At 43.7% G+C, this 19,462-nt stretch overlaps 1 protein-coding gene across 1 annotated transcript in view; it reads left to right on the top strand.

Moving 5' to 3' along the window:
* The first annotated feature begins 5,163 nt into the window (after positions 1-5,163).
* The window catches only part of LOC117722973 (guanylate cyclase D), a 42,845-nt gene continuing 28,546 nt past the window's right edge, over positions 5,164-19,462 (top strand). Inside the window, exons 1-2 of the mRNA XM_076941204.1 lie at positions 5,164-5,659; positions 17,392-17,518. Of these exons, the coding sequence (XP_076797319.1) occupies positions 5,164-5,659; positions 17,392-17,518 (623 nt within the window). The remainder of the gene's footprint in view (positions 5,660-17,391; positions 17,519-19,462) is intronic.

A 19,462-nucleotide genomic window follows, 5' to 3' on the forward strand; every position in this document is an offset into this window, starting at 1 on the left:
CAGGACAGCCAGGGCTACACAGAGAAACCCTGTCTAGAAAAACAAACAAACAAACAAAAAACCCCAAACAACCCCCCAAACAACAAACAAACAAACAAACAAACAAACAAAAACAGACTGATATGCCTCATGGTACCTGCCTCATGCAAGCCCCAATCCCCATGTGTGAGGGATTCCAAAGAACATGGCAGAGGTGGTGACGTTAGATCAATTAACATTATACCATGTAAAGTCGGCTTGCTGGCAGACTCTGTGCTGCTGGCTTTGAAGAGGCAAGTGGATGCCATGGCCCATGGCCAGGAGAGTTTGGAACTTCCTGGTGGAGTTTCCAGATGAGACAGACTAAGGTTTGGATCCTTGATTGAAGCCTGTCAGACATGCAGCAGAGGTCTCCAGCTACCCTGAGTTCAGACTTAAGACCTACAGAACCCATGGGATAATACTGTGTGGAAATATGTAATGTGATATTAAAGTATATAATTCAGGATTATTTTTAAGTTCTGTGTAAGATAAAAACCTCAATTATTGGTGCTGAGGAGTGTATGGTAAAATCTATATCCCTACATTGCTCATTGATACTGTTAGATTATAGGAAGTTTTCAAATACACACAGAAATAGAAAGAAGAGTAGCATGAACCCAAAATATTCCTGGAGAGTGAGGGGGAGAATATCCCAGTGTCTCCCTATCTCTGTCCTCCTGGTGTCTGTGAGTGTCTCCTATTGGTGGAAAGCAGCCAGAAGCCATGGCAAAGGATGCTGGGAAGAGCAGTTTCTGGGCTAGCCCCTGCAGTTTCTGGGCTAGCCCCTGCAGTAATGCAGAGTGCCAGCTTTCCTTCCCTGCTCCTTCCTCTGAGATTAAGCAGTCCGTTGAGGGATAGAAGATGGATATGAGAGACAATGGGCCTGTGTGTGGCACATCAACAGGGCTTGAAGCCCTCTCAGAGTACTTTTGGAGCTACATAAAAATGCACAACCAAAATTAATTGTGGCAGACATGTACCCTTTTTAAAAAATTTTTTTATGTATTTTGTACATATGAGTGTTCTATTTGCATGTATACCTGCATGACAGAAATGGGCATCAGGTCTCATTACAGATGGTTGTGAGCCACCATGTGGTTGCTGGGACTTGAACTCAGGACCTCTGGAAGAGCAGTCTGTGCTCTTAACCACTGAGCCACCTCTCCAGCCCCATGCCTACCTTCTTGACTGTTAAAGCCTTGCTGAAGACTACATAATACTATAAAACTCTTACGCTGAATTGTGTATCTGCTACTGTTGATTTTTCTCACCTCATTTTATAACATCTGTCACTTTTCAGCAGTAAAATCACTATTTGTTGACTCTTGTGCCCCTCTTTTTTCCTGCTAGAAAAGATCTGTTAAGAGGAGAAAAAAAAACCCTTTGTTTTCTCCACATGTCAATGGGGCTCACTTATTGAGCACAGCACCTAGGGGATAAATGAGTTTGGGGAAAGCTAGAATTAGCCATGCCCCTCACTGGTTCTGTACCCTTGGTCAAATTGTCTAACTTCTCTGGACCAGACTTTGTATATCTCTGAAGCAAAGTAATAACTGTGCCACTATGGATAGAATGGCACTTGGGGGATGCTTATCAATGCTGGGCTCTGTGAGGTGTCTGGACTCCCTGCCTTCTGGGCACCCCAGAGTGGCTGGAGCTGTCCACAGTGCTGAACACACCTTCTCTCCCCCTCCCTCCCATCCTAACTTCTTCCTTTCTCCGGTGGCTCCTCAGAGCCATGGTGTCTGAACAGATTTGATTTTCCAGATGATTTCTCTGGAATCCTAAGGGGAGCAGGGAGGGAATGAGCCGTATCTGAAGCACTCCCCAGGCACGAGTCTTGGGAAGCCAGGAGATAACAGGAGCAATGAGTGGCTAAGACACCACACAGACCTGGGAGGTCCCAGTCAGAGAGTGCTCAGGAAGCTTGACCTCTGAGGAGGACCTTGGTGTGACTTGGACCCTCAGATCCAGTGTCAAGACAAAGATCCAGTGTCGACTCTGAGAGCCCATCATGGCAGGTGAGTCTACTCGGAGCAGAAAAGAGAGCAAAAAGGGCCAGGCTGGGGGTAGGAGGGTGACCCTGGGCTGATAGAAATTCTCCATCTTTGTCCCCTGTGCTGCTTTCACTCTCTCTAGTTTGGTGCCTTTGTGCAGACAAAAGCTTCTTTCTCTGTCTCTGAGCTCCAGGGCTCTGATGGAAACCTTCAACTCCATGAGTGTGACTTCATAAACCAAGCAACCTGTGGCTAACCCAATGGCCATATCCAAATCCAAAAATATGATCCCCTCTCCACTTCAGGGTTGCCTGTTAACCTATTGTGCCCAGTGCAAAGGGACCAGAGGAGCTTACACCCTTTGCGGCAATAGGTGGAGGTAAATATGGCCAAGCTCAGAGACAGAGTCTCTGTTTCCATGTTCTACCAGCCCAGGGAACATCAGTACAAAGGGACATTTAGAGACTTTAATATGCAAACTGAGCTCTCTTTGCATAGTTGGGGAAACCAGGGCCCAGAAAGGGATCAGGACCCTGTGCTACAAATCAGGACAGAGCTGTGGTGAAAGGTGGCCCCTGCTGTGTCCTGCTAATGCCCAGGAGCCCTCTGTACACCTCTGCAGGCCATCGCCTGCAGGACTCTTGAGGCAGTCTGACCAGCAGGACCTTAGGTCAGGGATCCAATGGGTATTTTGCAGGACCAGGGGAAGTACAGCCTTCTCTCTGAGTTTCAGTGTCCCCATCTGAACACATAGGGGTTAACTTAGACATCTGCATCCTTAGGGCTCAGATGTTCCATATAAGATAGATAGATAGATAGATAGATAGATAGATAGATAGATAGATAGATAGACAAAGCAAGTGAGGTGGGGTGGGATTTGTCTTTGGCTGGGAAGTTGGTAGCTAAGTTCTGGTTCTGATTTGGTCCCACCTTTTGTAAGATCTCAGACAAGTCACTATACTACCCATAATCAGTTTCTTCCTCTAAAACTGAGAGTTAAGCTTGGTAGCTTCTGGGATGCCCCAGCAAAGTCTAAGTCAGAGACACTTCGGGAATAAGACTGAGGGAAGTGACTCCTGCTTAGAACATTAAAGGTTCACACTTCAGTTCTCAGCTGGAGACAGACAAGAACTCTGTACATCCAGAGCTCATCTCACAGCCCCAAAGAATTCACTTTGAGGGCAGGTGGTCCTCTGCTGGGTGCTAGGAGACCAGTAAGTATCACAACAGAGGGCGGCTGAGACCGCAGGGCTCAGAGGCAAACAGAAGACTAGCCTTTCATTTGCCAGCCCTGAATGGAGAAAAGCAGAGTACTGAAAGCTTCAGTGGGCAGTGCAGAGTGTTGGAAACTCCACAGGTGGAGAGCTGAGGCCTCGCAGGAAGCTGAGGCTCAACCTCCTACCTCCTTCCTAGTTGGCTCTCTCTGCGGGTGGTGATGAGGAAGAAGCTGGACGGCTCCACTTAGTAAGTGCAGAGCATTTATCCTGCCATAGACACGATGCAATCTAGTTTCCATAATCTACCAGGTAACTATTTGCACCTCCAGTTTGCAGGTTGAGAAACTGAGGCTCAAAGAACCTCAGTGCCTAGCCCGAAGTTAGGAGATCATGAGTGCATCTTCAATATGGCTCCAGGGCTCTCATCTACCTTTCAATATCAAACATGGCTTCTAAAGAGCTGCTCTACCCAGACCCCTTTTGATGACATCCAAAGAAAACCTTCCCTTCCCCTGAGCTATGTCTCCAAGTGTAGGGTTGATGTGAGCACTGCCTCCTCCAGGAGGCCCTCACTGCCCTTGTTCCTTCCTATCCATCCTCCTGTCTATGGCCCAAGCTCATGGCTAACTTCTCCTTGGCTGAGCTCTGCATCTCTATCTGCCTGCCCGTTTTCCGGAGGCCAGAGTGGATCTCAAGATGACTGCAAAAATGATGTGGGCAGAAAGATAGCCAAGCCCTGTGAATGGAGGAGAGGCTATGGTGCTTCCAGGCAGAGGCCAAGAAAGGCTTAAAGGTGGTATCCAGAGCCTCTAACAGTAGAATAGACGAGGAAATGGTAAGAGATGTGGACCCTGTGCCCACATCAGACACAGTAGCAGTGGAAGCCAGCCCTTGCCTTATCCTGAAGCTGGCCTGCTAGGGTCTTCATCTCTCTATGAGCCCCTGCAGGCCACTGGCTCCAGGATTCCTGAGACACTGAGTCTGGCCAGCAGGGCCTTAGGTAGAACCTTACGGTTGTTTTGTAGGACAACAAGTGTACTCACTCAGAGGGAAGTCCAAGTGTCCTGGTTGAGAAGGTCATGTTGGGGTGGGGGAGGAGTCAAATGGACTTGGGTCATATCCCATCTCTCTACTAACTATGCCAGTTCCCCTAGCTTCTTCCTCAATGCAGTGGGATGGCGAAGCCATTTGATCCAGACAGGTCTGTGAAGGATGTGAGGAATGGGTTCACTGGTAGCGGGAACACTTTAGCTTCAGTTCTCTTGGTGAGCAGGTGAGCTGATGCACTTGGCACGTGTGTTTTGCTCCCAGAGCCTTGGGTTCAGCAGCCAGGGCCATTGGGTGGAGCTGGGCTTGTAGAGAACAGCAACAGGCCTTGGAGAGCTTGATCCTCCATAACGAGGTAGAACATTGAGTCCCTAAGCACTGGCATTATGCCGAGTGCTGTCCACAACACCATATTATCACCACAGTAAGACTGAGCAGTTTTGTTGCCCATATTTTCAAAGGAAGAAAACAAGGTTCAGAGAGACCCAGAGGCTAGCCTGGGACTATGGGTGGAGACAAGAAGTTGGGTCTAGATGTTATCCCTGTAGGTGACATCCTGTTTGAGCTCCATGCTTGGGACCCTGCTAGACAGCAAGGCTTATCCATATCCTTCCTCAGGTCTGCAGCAGGGCTGTCACCCGGAAGGCCAGGACTGGACAGCGCCACACTGGAAGACCTGCCTGCCCTGCCAGGGCCCACTGGGACTCACTGTCAGTCATCTAAGGACAGTCTCTTCCGTATCAGTCCTCTCTGTGGTATTTTGGGGAGTTCTACTGTGGGCTGACCCTCTTTCCCTGCCAGCATGGGCAAGAGAGACCTTTACCTTTGGGGTGCTGGGTCCCTGGGACTGTGACCCCATCTTTGCCCAGGCCCTCCCCAGCATGGCTACCCAGCTGGCTGTAGATCAAGTCAGTCAGGATGCCTCACTGCTGCTGGGCTCACAGTTGGATTTCAAGGTGCTCCCAACAGGTTGTGACACCCCTCATGCCCTGGCCACATTTGTGGCCCACAAGAACACAGTGGATGCTTTTATAGGCCCTGTCAATCCTGGGTACTGCCCAGCAGCAGCCCTTCTGGCCCAAGGCTGGGGTAAGACCCTCTTCTCCTGGGCCTGTGGAGCTCCAGAGGGAGGAGGTGACTTAGTGTCCACTTTGCCTTCTGTGGCCGATGTGCTACTGTCTGTCATGAGACACTTTGGCTGGGCTCGCTTGGCCATTGTGTCTTCTCATCAGGACATCTGGGTAACCACAGCCCAGCAGTTGGCCGCAGGTTTCAGGGCCCATGGGCTGCCCATCGGACTGGTGACCTCTTTTGGACCTGGAGAGAAGGGGGCCATGGAGGTGTGCAAGCAGCTCCACAGTGTGCATGGTCTGAAAAGTAAGTATATCAGAGCTCTCCCTGCTGTAGGCAGCCTGGACTTCGCATGGCCACAAGGAGGCCCTGTCTGTGTCAACTGGGCTGAGCATTTGCCAAGTGGTCCTGTAAGCCATCCTTGCTGAAGGCTTCCCTTGTCAGGGAGAGCAGAGAACTTGTCACACGGCAGTTGGGCAGATCAACAGGATCCTAAGCACTGGTTCAAATGTTGACTGTTGAAGCCTAGGGTGTTCTTGGTGGTTGCCTTGGAATAAAAGCTCCAAGAGTGTTACACAAAGATCTTACCATGGCTAACATTATAAAAAAGAAATAGGGGAGAATAAAAAGAACAGATTTGAGAATGAAATAAAATAGAGCAGTGTGTGTGTGTGTGTGTGTGTGTGTGTGTGTGTGTGTGTGTGTGTGTGTGCGCGCGCGCGCATGCGCATGTGCATGCATATATATATATATATATATATATATATATATATATATATATATATATATATATATATATATATATATCCAGTAGTTCTTAGAGCTACTTTCATTATATCCTGCAGCTTCTGGTATATTGTATTTTCATTTGATACTGGGAATTTAAAAATTCACTCTCTGAATTATTTGATGATTCGTTCACTATTTAGTACTGAGTTGTCCAGTCTCCAGATTGGGTAGTTTCTCTTGCTATTATTGATTTATGGTTTTATTCTATTATTATCAGATAGAATAAATAAAAGTATTTCAGGGTTCTTACTTGTTTGTTAAGAGTTGCTTTGTGCCCTAAAATGCAGCCAATTAGTCATCTGCTGTTACTGTGTTTCGATCAATCAGAGCCTTTATGTCCAGTGTGGACTGTTTTACAGGATCAGATGTACCAGTGGTTGGTGCCTGTGTGCTCACGTTTGCAGTAGCCTCCTCGGAGATGTTTCTTTATCAAACATACTTTCTTTATCTCTTCTGACTTTTCAACATTTGAAGTCTACTTAGCCAGATGTTAGAATTGTTACAGTTGCCTGCTTTCTAGTTCCATTAACGTGGAATGTCTTTCATTATCCTTTCACCAAAGGCTGTCTTTGTCAGTGAGGCTTGCTTCTTATAGACAACAAATAGATGGTTGTTATTGTTTATCTAACTCTATGTCTTTCATATTGATAAAGTGAAGCTGTTAACATCCAGCATTGTTATTGAAATGTATGCATTCTGGCCGGGCAGTGGTGGCACACGCCTTTAATCCCAGCACTTGGAGGCAGAGGCAGGCGGATTTCTGAGTTTGAGGCCAGCCTGGTCTACAGAGAGAGTTCCAGGACAGCCAGGGCTACACAGAGAAACCCTGTCTTAAAAAAACAAACAAACAAACAAAAAAGTAATGTATGCGTTCATTTCGTTACTTTGTTATTTTTGTAATCTTTTCCCAATTCTAAATTGCTTATATATTTTTTTACTGTAGTTTATTCTTTCTCATGTCCTCATGGATATGTTTATCTTTCCCATTTGTGTATTGTGCTATCTCAGTGGTTTAAATCTCTCTACTTTTGTTTTTATATAGAACAATAATATGACAGATAGCTTTGGTGAGTATAATAATCCATGTTCTCTGGTCTACCACAATAAGAGCAGATTCTCAACAGAAATCCTAAAGCTAAGAGGTTACGGACTGTATTTCAGTCTCCACTATTATTATGAAAGACCTGTCCCAGGTGTGACTTTGTGCTTAGCTTTGTAGCTTTGAACACACATTCTTTGTTCTGTCCATTTGTATGTATACTAACTATAACATGATATGAGGATGTCTTGTCTGTTTGCTATTCTAAATGCCTCTTGTATTTGAATAGCTCACTAGATTGGGAAATTGTCTATTCTTTTTTTTTTAACGAATTTTCCATCCATTTAACTTGAAATTCTCCTTTTTCTATGTCATGATTCTCAGATCTAGTCCTGTGGTGGCCCTGAATTGATCTCATGTGTTCTGTTCACACTTTCTTACTATTTTATCTTCACCACTGTCTGAAACTTTGAATGCATGTACTTTGACTTCAATACACGGTATTCTCTGTTTTATGCTTAGTTCATCCTGCTCTGAGAGTTTCCACTGAATTTTTTTGAGTTATTCAATTATTCACTTCCAACATTTGAACTTGACTTCTTCCAGTACTTCTTTTTAAATTGAGTATGATGGTGGTGGTGGTGGTGGTGAGTGTGTGTGTGTGTGTGTGTGTGTGTGTGTGTATGATGTGAGTGTGTGGATGTGTATGATGTGAGTGTGTGGATGTCTGTGCCATGGTATACATGTGTGTTCTGGGGACTGAGCACAGGCTGTAGGCCTGCATCATTGAGTGTCTAGCATCATTGGGTGGCTAGCATCATTGGGTGGCTAGCATCATTGAGTATCTAGCATCATTGGGTTGCTAGCATCATTGAGTGTCTAGCATCATTGGGTGGCTAGCATCATTGGGTGGCTAGCATCATTGAGTATCTAGCATCATTGGGTGGCTAGCATCATTGGGTGGCTAGCATCATTGGGTGGCTAGCAGCATTGGGTGGCTAGCAGCATTGGGTGGCTAGCATCATTGGGTGGCTAGCAGCATTGGGTGGCTAGCAGCATTGGGTGGCTAGCAGCATTGGGTGGCTAGCAGCATTGGGTGGCTAGCATGTTTACCGATAAGCCCTCTCTTCATTCTCTTTCTCCAGTATTCCTCTCTATGTATCCCCTTTTATCATGTGTTGACTTATTTCACTTGCTGTTTATCTGTGTTCTCTCTTAACTCAGGCAGTAATTCCTTTGTAGACTCTTTGATTCTGTTGAACATTTTACACTCATTCTTTTGAACTTTCCATTTAGAGTTCTCTCTGTTCCGTTTTCTTTTGGGGGCCCTTTATGTGGAATTGATGATTTTTAAGCAATCACATACCCTTGGTCTTTCATGTTTTTTGTGTTTCTGTATTGGGATTTACACATCCAGGATGAGGTTGATGGTTGGATTTTTTTAAATTTTATTTTATATTTTACTTACATTTAAGATGCCATCCCCTTTCCCCATTTCCCCTCACTAGAAAACCCTTTTCCCATGCCCCCCTTTCCTTTTTGCTCTTATACAGTTTTTTTTTAAATGTTAATCAAAGGATTTATAAGTTTGGTAATGCTCAATCAGAAGCATAACCCAATACCCAACCTAGATATAAAAACTATCTTTGACTGGTGGAGACCTGTGAACATCTGCCTCCATGCCCCCTCTCTCTTTCTCTCTCTCATCACCTAGCTTCCTCTCCTTCATCTTCTCTCCTTACTCCATCTCTTCCTCTCAGTACTCCTTCCCACTTAGCTCCTCCTACATATCACTCTTCCTGTTAAAGTAAAACTTTTCTCTCAAAATACAATTAGAGCATACTTATTCCTAATTGTACCAGTGAGGTACAAGATAGTCCTAATACCCAGTCTATCATTTTGTTGACTAACCAGAACCTCTGTCATCTCTTCTAACTAAAACACTTACTTTTGATCCTGGCTTTTTTCTCTCAAAGTAAATACCCAGGATTGGCTATGAGACTATAGGTTTTCAACCCCATCAGAAATCCAGAATGACTGAGTTAACTGAAGTTATGGGAAGTACTAAACATAGCTTCTAAAACCTAGCCAATTTATAGAGACCGCTGAACACCTGAAAAGCCCCTATATATACTACCAAACGATGGGAGCATTAAATCTTCAGCCTTCTGGCCCAGAATCATCTGACAGACCTTAGTAATGCAGGATTATTAAGGGCTGATTACTCTGTCTAGGCAGATATAATCAGTCGACTATTCTGCATGTGTGTCCTTTTCTGGAGAGTAATTTGTCTGTAGATGGAAAGAGGCAATTCTTGCCTAGTGGCTGTCACCACACAACTAGAGTAACTCCAAAGATGCTCAATTTCTTCTTAGAATCCACGACAGGAAGCTGTCAGGAGCAGACAGGTCTCTAATCAGAATGGACATTAATATATAAATATTTGTATTGTCAATTCTATGGACTTCTGACGTTTTGAAAACCAACTATCCATGTAAGGTAACCTGGACTGTTGTCTGTTCACTCCTCTCAGCTATTTCTAAATAAAATATGAGAAACTTCCTAACAATAAACTCAAGGCCATGAATTTGCTATAGTCCCTTAACTCATAGGTTAACCGTCCCAAATCAGTTAAAAAAGTTAAAGAAGGACTGGGTCTAGGCCTTGTATTCCTAAATGTGTTATACAGGCACAATGCCCATGAGAGTATCAATATTCATCTCACTTTTATATTAATAAGAAGCTCGTACCAATGAAAACCTTAAATTTGAAATCAAAGTAAATTTTGTACCATTTAAGAAATTATAACTTCATCTTGATAATAATCATACAGATTTCTACCAATAGGTTATGGCTATGCAATAAGTCCTAGCTAATCCTCCCTGTTCCAACAAAACCTCTACTTTTTCCTAGAAAGACAGACCATTATTAACCACATTAGTCCCCAAGCCCAGGGAATAGGGGCACTGACTCTTCTTTAACTTCTTCAAGCTGATTACAGGTGTTGAGATATTAGAAGAGGGGTTGGGGGAAGAGTAAGTTGATAAGCCTCTGACGCTGTGTCTTCACTGAATCCAGCTGGAATTCCAGGACATCGGAGGTTTGGGCAGATCTGCTCAGTATGCTTGATGAGTAGATACACCAAGGCTGTGTATTCTGCAATATACAATTCTCAGAACAAGTTTTAGTATCAAGAAAAAAATTTTTCCCCCCTAGGGGGCTGACATTTTTTAAAAGATGTTGGTTCTAACAACTTTTCTTTTTTTTCCCCCTTTTTAAAATTGGTTGTAATATTTACATTTCAGATTTTATCTCCTTACCCCACTTTCTCCCACCACCCAGAAACCTCCTATCCCATCCCCCTCCTCATGCTTCTATGAGGCAGTGACCACACCTACTTCCCCCCCCACCCCCACCCCCCCCGTTGCACCCCACTGGACCAGCAAGGAAGACGTGAACAACCGGATCCTTCTCAACAGCCTTTATTGTAGAAGCGCTTCTTCATTATGCAGGGGACCCCTAGTGCCCAGGGCAAGCTGTTTATATACCCACAACCCTGGGAGGGGAAAGCGTGTGGAGGTGTGCGATTGGTCAGAATTGCAGTGCTTCATTAGCATACCCCACTCGGGAGGGGGCGATTGGTCAGGATTGCAGTACCTCATTAGCATATCCCACTTGGGAGGGGTTGACACCAAAACTGAGTTGGCCCAAAGGTGATCGCATGTGCAGTGCACTTGTTTACCATCTTGACCAAACTGGATTGGGCCAGTGGCCTACATCGCCATCTTGACCAGCCAAGTCGGGTCAGCGGCCTACACTCCCCCACTATCCCCTCCCCACCCTCACATTCTTCCCCACTCTGTGTTTATTTTTTTATGGGACCAAGAAATTCCTCTCCCACCTATGCCCGACAAGGCCATCCTCCCCTACATATACCGCTGGAGTCTTGGGTCCCTCCCTATGTGTTCCCTGGCTGGTGGTTTAGACCCTGGAGGGCTCTGGTTGTTTGGTATTGTTGCTTTCCTCCTGGGGTCACAAACCCTTTCTGCTCCTTCAGTCCTCTCTCTAAGTTCTCCATTGGGAAACCCCTGATCATATCAGTGGTTAACTGTGAGCATCGTCCTCTGAGTGTGTTAGTCTTTGGCAGACCTCTAAGGAGACAGCTATATCATGTTTTTGACAGCATGCACTTCCAGCCATCCACATCAGTGTCTAGCTTAGGTGACTGTATATGGGATGGATACCCAGGTGGAATGGTCTCCTGATGGCTCTTCCTTCAATTTCTGTCCCATGTTTTGTTTCCATATTTGTTCCCTTGAGTATTTTTGTTACTTGTTCTAAGTAGAACTGAGGCATCCTCTGTTGGTTTTCCTTCTTCATGTGCTTCATGTGGTCTGTGGGTTGAGTCTTTGCTAATCTAAGCTTTTGGGCTAACATCCACTTAATAGTGAGTAAATACCCTGTGTGTTCTTTGTGATTGAGTTAACTCACTCAAGATGATAACTTCTAGATCCATCCATTTACCTAAAAATTTCTCGAATTTATTATTTTTAATAGCTGAGTAATACTCCATTGTGTAGATGTACCGCATTTTTTGTATCCTCTGTTGAGGGACATCTTGGCTCTTTCCAGCTTCTGGCTATTATAAATAAGGCTGCTATGAACATAGTGGAGCATATGTCTTTATTATATGTTGGAGCATCTTCTGGGTATATGCCCAGGAGTGCTATAGCTGGATCCTCAAGTAATGCTATGTCCAGTTTTCTGAGGAACCACCAGACTGATTTCCAGAGTGGTTGTACCAGCTTGCAATCCCACCAACAATGGAGGAGTGTTCCTCTTTCTCCGCATCTGCGACAGCATCTACTATCACCTGAATTTTTGATCTTAGCCATTATGATTGGTGTGAGGTGGTATCTCAGGGTTGTTTTGATTTGCATTTCCCTGATGACTAAGGATGTGGAGCATTTCTTAAGGTGCTTCTCAGCCATTCACGTTTCCTCAGTTGATAATTCTTTGTTTAGCTCTGTACCCCATTTTATATGGTTGTCTGGAGTATAATTTCTTGAGTTCTTTGTATATCTTGGATATTAGCCCTCTATCGGATGTAGGATTGGTTAGGATCTTTTCTCAATCTGTTGGTTGCCAATTTGTCTTATTGACAATGTCCCTTGCCTTACAGAAGCTTTGCAATTTGATGAGGTCCCATTTGTCAATTCTTGCTCTTAGACCATAAGCCATTGGTGTTCTGTTCAGGAACTTTTCCCCTGTGCCTAGGTATTCGAGGGTCTTTCCCACCTTCTCTTCTATTAGTTTCAGTGTATCTGGTTTTAAGTGAAGGTCTTTTATCCACTTGGATTTGAGCTTTGTACAAGGAGATATAAATGGATTGATTTGCATCCTTCTACATGCTGACCTCCAGTTGAACCAGCACCATTTGCTGAAAATGCTGTCTGTTTTCCACTGGATGGTTTTAGCTCCTTTGCCAAAGATCAAGTGACCATAGGTATGTGGGCTCATTTCTGGATCTTCAATTCTATTCCATTGATCTTCATGCCTGTCTCTGTACCAATACCATGCAGTTTTTATTACTATTGCCCTGTAGTATAGGTTGAGGTCAGGGATGATGATTCCCTCAGAAGTTCTTTTATTGTTGAGAATAGTTCTCGCTATCCTGGGTTTTTTGTTGTTCCAAATAAATTTGCAAATTGCCCTTTCTATCTCTATGAAGAATTGATTTGGAATTTTGATGGGGATTGCATTGAATCTATAGATTGCTTTTGGCAAGATGGCCATTTTTACTATATTAATACTGCCACTCCAGGAGCATGGGAGATCTTTCCATCTTCTGAGATCTTCTATTTCTTTCTTCAGAGACTTGAAGTTCTTGTCATACCGATCTTTCACTTGCTTAGTTAGATTCACTCCAAGATATTTTATATTATTTGTAACTATTGTGAAGGGTGTCATTTCCATAATTTCGTTTTCAGCCTGTTTATCTTTTGAGTAGAGGAAGGCTACTGATTTGTTTGAGTTGATTTTATATCCAGCCACTTTACTGAAGTTGTTTACAGGTTTAGGAGTTCTCTGGTGGAAGTTTTAGGGTCACTTAAGTATACTATCATATCATCTGCAAATAGTGAAATTTTGACTTCTTCCTTTCCTATTTGCATCCCTTTGACTTCCTTTTGTTGTCCAATCGCTCTAGCTGGGACTTCCAGTACTATATTGAATAGGTAGGGTGAGAGTGGGCAGCCTTGTCTAGTCCCTGATCTTAGTGGGATTACTTCAAGTTTCTTTCCATTTAGTTTGATGTTGGCTACTGGCTTGCTGTATATTGCTTTTACTATGTTTAGGTATGGACCTTGAATTCCTAATCTTTCCAAGACTTTTAACATGAAGGGATGTTGTATTTTGTCAAATGCTTTCTCAGCATCTAGTGAGATGATCATGTGGTTTTTTTCTTTGAGTTTATTTATGTAGTGGATTACATTGATGGATTTCCGAATATTGAACCATCCCTGCATTCCTGGGATAAAGCCTACTTGATCATGATGGATGATTGCTTTGATGTGTTGCTGGATTCGGTTTGCGAGAATTTTATTGAGTATTTTTGCATCTATACTCATAAGAGAGATTGGTCTGTAGTTCTCCTTCTTTGTTGGGTCCTTGTGAGGCTTAGGTATGAGCGTAATTGTAGCTTCACAGAACGAATTGGGTATTGTTCCTTCTGTTTCTATTCTGTGGAATAGTTTGAAGAGAATTGGTATTAGGTCTTCCTGGAAGGTCTGATAGAATTCTGCACTAAAACCATCTGGCCCCGGACTTTTTTTGGTGGGGAGGTTTTTAATGACTGCTTCTATTTCTTTAGGGGTTATGCGACTGTTTAGATGGTTTATCTGCTCCTTGTTTAACTTTGGCACCTGGTATCTATCTAGAAAATTGTCCATTTCATCCAGATTTTCCAATTTTGTTGAGTATAGGCCTTTGTAGTAGGATCTGATGATTTTTTTAATTTCCTCTGTTTCTGTTGTCATGTCTCCCTTTTCAGTTCTGATTTTATTAATTTGAGTACTGTCTCTGCGCCCTTTGGTTAGTCTGGCTAAGGGTTTGTCTATCTTGTTGATTTTCTCAAAGAACCAGCTCCTGGTTTTGTTGATATTTTGAATAGTTCTTTCTGTTTTGACCTGGTTGATTTCAGCCCTGAGTTTGATTATTTCCTGCCATCTACTCCTCTTGGGTATATTAGTTTCTTTTTGTTCTAATGTTTTCAGGTGTGCTGTCAATTTATTAATGTACGTTCTTTCCATTTTCTTTTTGTGGCCACTTAGAGCTATGATTTTTCCTCTTAGTACTGCTTTCATGGAATCCCACAAATTTTGACATGATGTGTCCTCATTTTCATTTAAATCTAAAAAGTCTTTAATTTCTTTCTTTATTTCTTCCTTGACCAAGTTATCATTGAGTAGAGCATTGTTCAGTTTCCACGTGTATGTGGGCTTTCTGTTGTTTTTGTCCAGGTCAAAGACAAGTCTTAGTCCATGGTGGTCTGATAAGGTACAAGGGATTATTTCAATCTTTTTGTATCTGTTGAGGCCTGTTTTGTGACCAATTATATGGTCTATTTTGGAGAAGGTACCATGAGGTGCTGAGAAAAAGGTATATTCTTTTGTTTTAGGATGGAATGTTCTATAGATGTCAGTTAAGTCCAATTGGTTCATAACTTCTGTTAGTTTCATTGTGTCTCTGTTTAGTTTCTGTTTCCACAATCTGTCCATAGCTGAGAGTGGGGTGTTGAAATCTCCCACTATTATTGTGTGAGGTGCAATGTATGCTTTAAGCTTTAGAAAAGTTTCTTTTATGTATGTGGGTGCCCTTGCATTTGGAGCATAGATGTTCAGAATTGCAAGTTCCTCTTGGTACATTTTTCCTTTGATGAATATGAAGTGTCCTTCTTTATCTTTTTTGATTACTTTTGGTTGAAAAACGATTTTATTTGATACTCAAATTGCTACTCCAGCTTGTTTCTTGGGGCCATTTGCTTGGAAGATTGTTTTCCAACCTTTTACTCTGAGGTAGTGTCTGTCTTTTTCACAAAGGTGTGTTTCCTGTATGCAGCAAAATGTTGGGTCCTGTTTATTTATCCAATCTGATAGTCTATGTCTTTTTATTGGAGAATTGAGTCCATTGATATTAAGAGATATTAAGGAAAAATGAATGTTGTTTCCTGTTATTTTTGTTATTGGCAGTGGAGTCCTGTTATTTTTGTTATTGGCAGTGGAGTCATGTTTGTATAGCTACCTTCTTTTAGGGTTGTTGGAAGATTACTTTCTTGCTTTTTCTAGGTTGTAGTTTCTCTCCTTGTGTTGGAGTTTTCCACCAATTATCCTTTGAAGTGCTGGATTTGTGGTAAGATATTGTGTAAATTTGGATTTGTCATGGAATATTTTGGTTTCTCCATCAATATTGATTGAGAGTTTTGCTGGGTATAGTAGTCTGGGCTGGCATTTGTGTTCTCTTAGGGCCTGTATGATATCAGTCCAGGATCTTCTGGCTTTTATAGTCTCTGGTGAGAAATCTGGTGTAATTCTTATAGGTCTGTCTTTATATGTTACTTTGCCTTTTTCTCTTACTGCTTTTAGTATCTTCTCTTTGTTCTGTATATTTGATGTTTTGATTATTATGTGACGGGAGGTGTTTCTTTTTTGGTCTAGTCTATTTGAGGTTCTGTAGGTTTCTTGTATATTTAAGGACATCTCTTTCTTTAGGTTAGGGAAGTTTTCCTCTATAATTTTGGTGAAGATATTTACTGGCCCTTTAAGTTGGGAGTCTTTCCCCTCATCTATACATATTATCCTTAGGCTTGGTCTTCTCATTGTGTCCTGGATTTCCTGGATGTTTTGTGTTAGGACTTTTTTACATTTCATATTTTCTTTGACCATTGTGTCTATGTTTTCCATGATATCTTCTGTGCATGAAATTCTCTCTTCTATCTCTTGTATTCTGTTGATGATGCTTGTGTCTATGACTCCTGATCTTTTTCCTAGGTTTTCTATCTCCAGTGTAGTCTCTCTTTGCGATTTCTTTATTGTTTCTACTTCAATTTTTAGATCCTGGATGGTTCTCTGTAATTCCTTCACCTGTTTGGTTGTGTTTTCTTGCATTTCTTTAAGGGCTTCTATCTGTTTACCTGCGTTCTCCTCAAATTCTTTGAGAGTGTTGTTTATGTCCTTTTTAAAGTCCTCCATCATCATCATGAGTAGTGATTTTAATTCTGAGTCTTGCTTTTCTGGTGTGATGTGGTGTTCAGGACTTGTTATGGTGGGGGAACTGGGTTCTGGTGATGCCAAGTAACTTTGGTTTCTGTTGTTTACAGTCCTGTGCTTGCCTTTCGCCATTTGGTTAGCTGTAGTTCTACTCGAACTCACTGGTTCTGACTGGAGTCTGCCTTTCCAGTTATCTTGGTTATATCAGAACTCCTCGGGGTACGGATGACTCTATGATCCTGAGCTCCAGTTGCTCTGGGTTCAGTGGCTCCTCTAGGATATTTCAGGATATGGAGTCTCCACAGTGGTAGACCAGCTAGGTGTTTGCTGTTCTGAATGTAGTTGCTCCTCTAGGATGCTTCAGGATATGATGTCCCCTGCTCTGCTGCTCTGTGGGCCGTGTCCTCTCTAGGATGCCTGTAGCTCTAGGGTCCTTGACCTCTCTTGAGTGCCTCTGCGGCTCTGCGGTCTGTGCCTTCCCTAGGGTGCCTCTGGACTCAGTTTCCAGAGGGGAGCAGATCGGCTGGGAGACTGCTCCAGCCACCAGTATCCGGGCCAGAGAGCGGATTTTTTTTTTTCTACCCTTACTATTTCAGTGGAAACATCTGCAATGTTCAAGTGAGCCTGGATCGTAGTTGGCCTGAGGTGGCATTTCTCTCTGCATTTCAGTATTTCTGCCCTCATACCATGTGCTCAGGGCATTGGCTCTGGTCCCCACACCACTTCAATGTAGTGGATTTTGACAGCTGATACAAGAGTTATCACAAGTAACTCAACAATCTTCACTCAGAGAGCTCAAGCCCGGGCTCCTGGATCCTGGCCAAGAGGCCAGCCTCAAACTGGAGTGGTTATTCTTTATGAGTGAGACTACATGTTCTACTTCTCCTGTCTGGGGATGCTTGAATCAACAATTGAATTCTCGGTTTTGTGAAATGTACCTCCAGCTGAGCTCTGGGAACATGGCAGTGACAGGCTGGGTCTTGGCTATGAGGAACCTGAGACTGAAGGAGGAACAGACCCCAAAAAGGATGACCTGTTTGGAGTTGAGGAGGGCTTCCCAGAGAAGATGATGTGAGGGTGGGACTGAGCAATGAATGAAAAGTCAGCTCAGAATGGAGAGGAAGTAGGAGCATTAGAAACAGAAGCACCATCTAGCGCAGTACAGGTAACACGGCTCATGGCCAAGAAAGATAAGATTTACTCTTCATGGCTAGACCAGGGTGGGAGCAGCTAAGGAGGCTGTGAGATCAGGCCACGCCACCTCGGCAGGAACTGAGTTCCAGCCATGATGCTGACATTCAGATTCTGGAGGCAGAACAGTGAAGGGCACTGTGCGTTCCCTACTGGACCTTTTGGCTGTGTGGCCTCTGGCAAGCCACCAAAACCTGTCTGTGCTTTCAATGTTCTTTCTTTTCAATGTTCTGTGCTTTTCCGCAGTTTCTTCAATGACACAAGGCAGTATAAAACTCTGAGTTCGTGGGGTGTTGAAGAGGAGATGGATATGGCCAGTCAAGAGAAGTGCCCTGAACTGGCTTTCTCCTTAGTTATGTAGTTCTCGGCTCCCCCTTGTGGCCAAATACAAATAGGCTTCCTACTTCCCCTAAGAGAAAAGGGGTGTCTGGCCTGAATAGAACAGTGGCAAAGTAGGCGGGACATGGCTATGGCTCTTTGTCAGCCTATCCAGTGGTTCTTTTGGCAGGAGCTCTTTCCCCTGTTTAGGTTTCATGGTCACCGGCCCAGCAACAACCACTCAGCCAAGGTCTCAGCCAAGGAAGGGGCTGCAACCTGCACCCTCGCTCTGACCTCTGTGTAACAAGGGGCCTGCCACCCAGCAGGGAGACCTCTGGTCTTTTGTGGTAGCACCATCTTCCTGGGTTTTCTAGGAAAAGTATAAGAGTTGGGACCTGACCTCATCTCAGCGAAGGTGGCCTTCTCTGCCGTGGCTATATGCCTGTCAGGAACCCAGGTGGAAGGAGAGCAAAGGAGCAGAGTGGGGTCTGTGGACCTTTACCCTAAGTGGGGCCACTCCATCTTATCTTGTTCCTGGGGAGACAATTAGAGGCTGTGTGTGGTGTAGACGACCTCTCAACAGTCCTGAGACAAACAGCTTGGAAGGAGGGAAGCTTTTCTTGATTTTCAGTTCAAGGTCAGATGGATCCATTGCTTTGGGCCTGAGGTGAGACAGGATATCCTGGTGGTGGGAGCAGTGACTCATCTCCTGGCACCAGGAACCAGAGTCAGAAAGGGGGCTGGGATAACTTTCAAAGGCGTGGTCTCAGTAACCCATTCCTCCTAGCTAGGTCCCACATCTCATCACCTCCCAACAATACCACCAACTATAAACCCATCCGTGGAATGAAGGCAGAGTCCACCAACCAGGGACCTAAACTTCAATACATGATCCTTTGGGTGGACAGACACTTCACAGCCAAACCATAAACAATATTTCTTTTACTAGGCAAAATGTATGTATCTGTATCTGCTTGACCTTTAGGTGTCACCCAAGGTCACAGTTAAGGTTATAGGCTGATTATGGATGAAGCAAAATGTGGTCAGGTATTATACAACCATATAAAGAATGAATTATTGACACTTGTCACCAAGATGGGCCTGGAGTACTTGAAGTAAAAGAAGTCAGACATTAAGGATCATGTGTCAGATGAAATACCCAGACTAGACAAGACTAGGACGGAAGGCAGGGGCAGCAGGGGTGACGAACGTTCCCACAGATTAAATAGCAGTGATACAATTTTGAAAACATACTCAAACAACCAAAGTATACACATTTAAGGATATGATTTCTTATATGCAAATCATCTTAATTTTAAAAAATTAAGATAAACACAATGCCATAAACCTATAATCCCAGTGCTGGGTAGACTGAGGCAGGAGGATCACAGTTCAAGGCCAGTGTAGACTATATGACAAAACTCTATTCCAACACACACAAATCTTTTTAAGTATTTATTATAAACTGGTAGTGAGCCCTGGGTTCAAGGCTCAGCTCCACTACTA

The sequence above is a fragment of the Arvicanthis niloticus genome, chromosome 1 (genome assembly GCF_011762505.2).
Source record: "Arvicanthis niloticus isolate mArvNil1 chromosome 1, mArvNil1.pat.X, whole genome shotgun sequence".
NCBI classification, from domain to species: domain Eukaryota; kingdom Metazoa; phylum Chordata; class Mammalia; order Rodentia; family Muridae; genus Arvicanthis; species Arvicanthis niloticus.